We start from the raw sequence: 4,206 nt of genomic DNA, 5'->3' as shown, positions 1-4,206 counted from the left end.
CCCATTATTCATCCCCAAATTTCTTAAATTTCCTACCTAGATTATATCTTGCCTCCAATTTAGCCTTTAAAAATCTACCAATTTCATCATGGATGACCAAAATGATGTCACATTTGTTAAATGGATTGATCACGAGAATGACCAAATTGCAAAATTTAATATCGAGGAGGTACCCAAAACCTAAGATCGAATACACTACTAAAAAAAAAAAAGAACGAAAATTCATAATCCTATATAAAATGTAAAACCTCACAAAATTCTAATGTTGAAATAGGATAGGCACCCAAGACCTGAGATCAAATTTACATTTATAACGACCTTATAACTATAATGACCAAAAATTTATATCAGGCCCGGGGCAAAATGATAATATTTCGCAAATACAATACTCCATGATCAAGCACAAAAGGCAGGTCCGGGCAAAATGATAATATTTCGCAAATACAATACTCCATAATCAAGTACAAAAAGGCGGGTTCAGGGCAAAATGATAATATTTCGAAAACGCAATACTCCATCTATAAGTGTGAACAATAGAAGTAGATCCACAATAAAAGGAATCAATAATCTCATGCATTACTAGAGAACTAAAAATGAAAAGATACCAATACAATTTATAACCAAACACGTAATCTAATCATGCACACTTCTGACTTGTCATTCCACTTAATAACTATACATACAGTTAAATAAACAACATCATAATTTTCATACTTGTATAATACACTCTTTTTTTTTCCTTTTTTTCCCTATTTTTCCCCTCTTTTCCTCCTTAAAATTACAAATATTATTACAACTTAATATTAAAGTATTATTATCATCATTAATCAAGTAATTACTCTATATAACTCATAAATTTTTGCATTTTAGAAGAAGGGTGGGGGTTGGGGATTAATTAAGAAAATCCTTAAAATAATAATAATAATAATAATAACAATAATAATTTTCATCATTTATTATCATTATTATTATTGGACTTACTAAAAAATAGTACCAAAATAATTTTTTTTTAATTTTTTAATTTTTTGTGAAATTTATGATCATACCCAAAGAGGGACAGAAAGACTAAGAGCACCAGCATCAACAAGCAAAGGAACAAGCTTATTGCTGAGGTGGAGTGCCACGAGGCTTTCTAATCCACCGACACGTGTCCCACCAATAAACAACGCCGGAGCTTCGCCGGAATCTTCGCCGGAGCTGGGTGGTATGGCGGCGATCTCAACCTCATCTAACTCAATCACCGTTGGATGAACCCCAATCGTGTGGAGGAGATTCTTCATGACGTGGCACATGCAGCAAGATGGACGGCTGAAAATGACTACTGGATTCTCTGTTATTAGCCGTTGGATCCTTACTTCCGCTGATTCTGAGACGTCGATTGCTAGTGGTGACGTGTTACCTGCTGTTGTTAGTTCTAGCCTTACTTGGTGTTGAACTCCTTGCATTTTTTTTAATTTTTTTTTTTTTTTTGGGAAGAAAGAGAAATTTAAGTTAGAGAGAGAAAGAGTTGATGTCAACGAGTTGAGTGAATGAAGAAATGGGGGAGAGAGGGAGAGGATGTAAATTGGAAGGAGAAGAGGGTTTTATATATAAATAATTTTTTTTATTTTAAGGGAGGTTGATGAGAAGGTGTGTTTTGTTTGCTTACATCATTAAGCAATTAAAGGGTTTGCTTTTTATTGTTTTTGCAATATGGGGTAGTATCTTTACTTCTTTATTTACTTGAGATTGGATATTCGAGACATCTCGCGAGTTACTTGAGTTCGACTTGGTTTAAACTTAGTGTACGGAGTAACTGAGTTTGAGTTTATACATACGATTAGTATTGAGTTCTTGACTTGAAATAGTAGGTTGAAATACTATTTGACTCGCTACTAGATCTAATGAAGATTTTGTTGCTTCGTGTACTTAGGGTCTGTTCTGATTTAGTGGACTGAACTGAAGTGAAATGAATTGTTTATGAGAGAAGAAAAGAGGAACTGAACTAAAATTAAACTGAAGAGAACAAACCCTCATTTAATTTATGATACAAAAAAAGTTATTCAACAAGTCCTTTGATTAGTTGCTATAGGAGTTATTCTAATTTAACTAGTACTAATAATTAAGGTCGATTCAAGACATAAAAATGCATTAACATTTGCTTGTTAGGAAAACATTTCTTCTGATTGGGGCCTAGCTTGACTCAAATTCAATTTTAGCCGGAGTCTAATAAACTTTGAATTACCAAATATGCTTGCATAAAAATGATACAAACAAAGTTTCTTATTATTAACTTTTTTTAAAAAAAATGTGAAGTAAGTTAATTTGGCATGGAATTTCATATTTTCATCCCAACTCTTTGTAGTTGTACATACAAACCCAAGATGGCGCTTTAAATGGGGCCAAATGAAGGAGTATGAATGAAACTTTATTAGTAGTGCGATAGAAAGTAGTTCATATTAGTGATACAAGTACTAAACTACTAATACACTACAACTCATACCAATGCCCTATTCTGATACGATTATTTTCACTTCAGTTTGGTTCAATTCAACTCTAATAAGTTCAGTTTAACTCTAATAAGTTCAGTTTAACTCTAATAAGTTCAGTTCAGCTCCTAATTTCCTTCTCTTATAAAATATTAGATCAATTCAGCTCTAATAAGTTTCAGTTCAGTTCATCTCAGTTAAGTCAATCAGATCAGACCTCAAGTATCAACATGATATATATTACTCGAATCTATAAGAGTTTAAGTAAATCAATTTTACATATTATTAGTAGGTGTTTTGTTTTTCTTTTTGACGTGTTATTAGTACGTGTTATTGAAAATAAAATCAGTACCATTTTCCTATACTTGTATTTAAGTGTTTACGGTTTACCATAGATCTGGGGGCTCCTCTAATTGTAAGAATAAAAAAAAAAAAAAAAAAAAAAAAAAAAAAAAAAAAAAAAAAAAAAAGGTTGGTCCAATTTAGGGTGTGAGCAAGAGATTAGCTATTTAATTGTGAACTTCCAAATTCCAAATACCTAACTTTTATGGAAGAATTCAACAAACAAATAAATAATCAAATTAAATAGATTCTTAATCATATTTAATTTCAGTTGGCCTATGTTAAATATGATTTGTGAAATGGCAGCATAGTTTAATACATTCATTATAAATATATTTATGGTTATACTCATAATTTTAAAAAGTCTTTTTTATGTTTCCTTTTCAAAAGCTAATGTCCAATCTCACTGTACTAGATTCCAGATTTTAACTTTGAGCCTTTGAGTATTATGTACCGTCCGTCGATCACTACAAAGATGGGATATTTTTTAACTTGTTACAATTATGGTAACTATTCTTATTATATGCTAGAGCTAGCTTGTCCATTGTCATTGCAAAATTCGGTTTATTTTTTAATACTTGTATAAAATCATAACTAGAATAATTTTATTAATTAATTACACAATATTAGAGTAAATACTTTAATACTTGGGTTTGGTTCAATTTGTTCCTGCTACGTATAAACAAATTAAATTCTGATACGTTATAACTTACCGTATAAATAAGGTAAGTTTAGACAAGGGCGTAAGTGATCATTGAAACTTGTCACGCTTTTCATTCAAATTAGAAAAAAATTTAAATGTGGGTGTTCTTATTACAAGTACTATATTTTCTAAAATGATACGGAGTATATATTGGTTTATAAAACTATGAAAAAAAACCGATCGGTACTAACATAACATGTTTAGAGAATTACCTTAAATTTTGATACGTGATTTGCCATATTGATCAAAGTCATAATCGAAGGTTAAGCAAGAGGCGTGAATAACATGGTGATGAAGTTATGATGCAACACAAAACAAATTTTCCACATGGTAGGGCACAAGATTATGAGCAAAATTTAATTTTTGGAAAAAATAAATACTCACAAAAAAAATAACATCTGTTGTTTAGACAACTGGAAACAAGTTCCAATAATTGGCGAGTAAAAAGCACGCAGTATATATAATTACGTAAGAAACTACGTAACATAATTATTCTTGCTAAATAAAAAAAAAAAATTTACTCCGAATATGACGTAATAATATTTCGACCATAAAAATGTGGTAAATTGCAAAAGTAAAATACTCCGTAGATTTCTAAATAGAGAAATACAGGATATATGCTTAGAAGAGAGAGAGAGAGAGAGTAGAATAGAAGTAGCGAGAGCACATGGAGTGATGGATATTAAATGTGCT

General features: G+C 30.8%; 1 protein-coding gene across 1 annotated transcript; it reads right to left on the bottom strand.

The window, feature by feature from the left end:
• Positions 1–540: 540 nt before the first annotated feature.
• On the bottom strand, positions 541–1,554 carry LOC145556334 (glutaredoxin-C6-like). The gene has a single exon (XM_081617987.1). It carries the CDS (start codon positions 1,443–1,445, stop codon positions 1,041–1,043), a length of 405 nt encoding a protein of 134 aa, XP_081474113.1. The 5' UTR covers positions 1,446–1,554; the 3' UTR covers positions 541–1,040.
• Positions 1,555–4,206: the final 2,652 nt, after the last annotated feature.

Source organism: Chenopodium album, chromosome 8 (genome assembly GCF_948465745.1).
Source record: "Chenopodium album chromosome 8, dcCheAlbu1.1, whole genome shotgun sequence".
Classification (NCBI taxonomy): domain Eukaryota; kingdom Viridiplantae; phylum Streptophyta; class Magnoliopsida; order Caryophyllales; family Amaranthaceae; genus Chenopodium; species Chenopodium album.
The sequence above is the reverse complement of the archived record's forward strand: the minus strand, read 5'-3'. Positions and strand labels throughout refer to the sequence as shown.

Excerpts from the sequence above, each read along its gene's own strand:
- LOC145556334 (XM_081617987.1), bottom strand. The coding sequence starts at position 1,445 with ATGCAAGGAGTTCAACACCAAGTAAGGCTAGAACTAACAACAGCAGGT.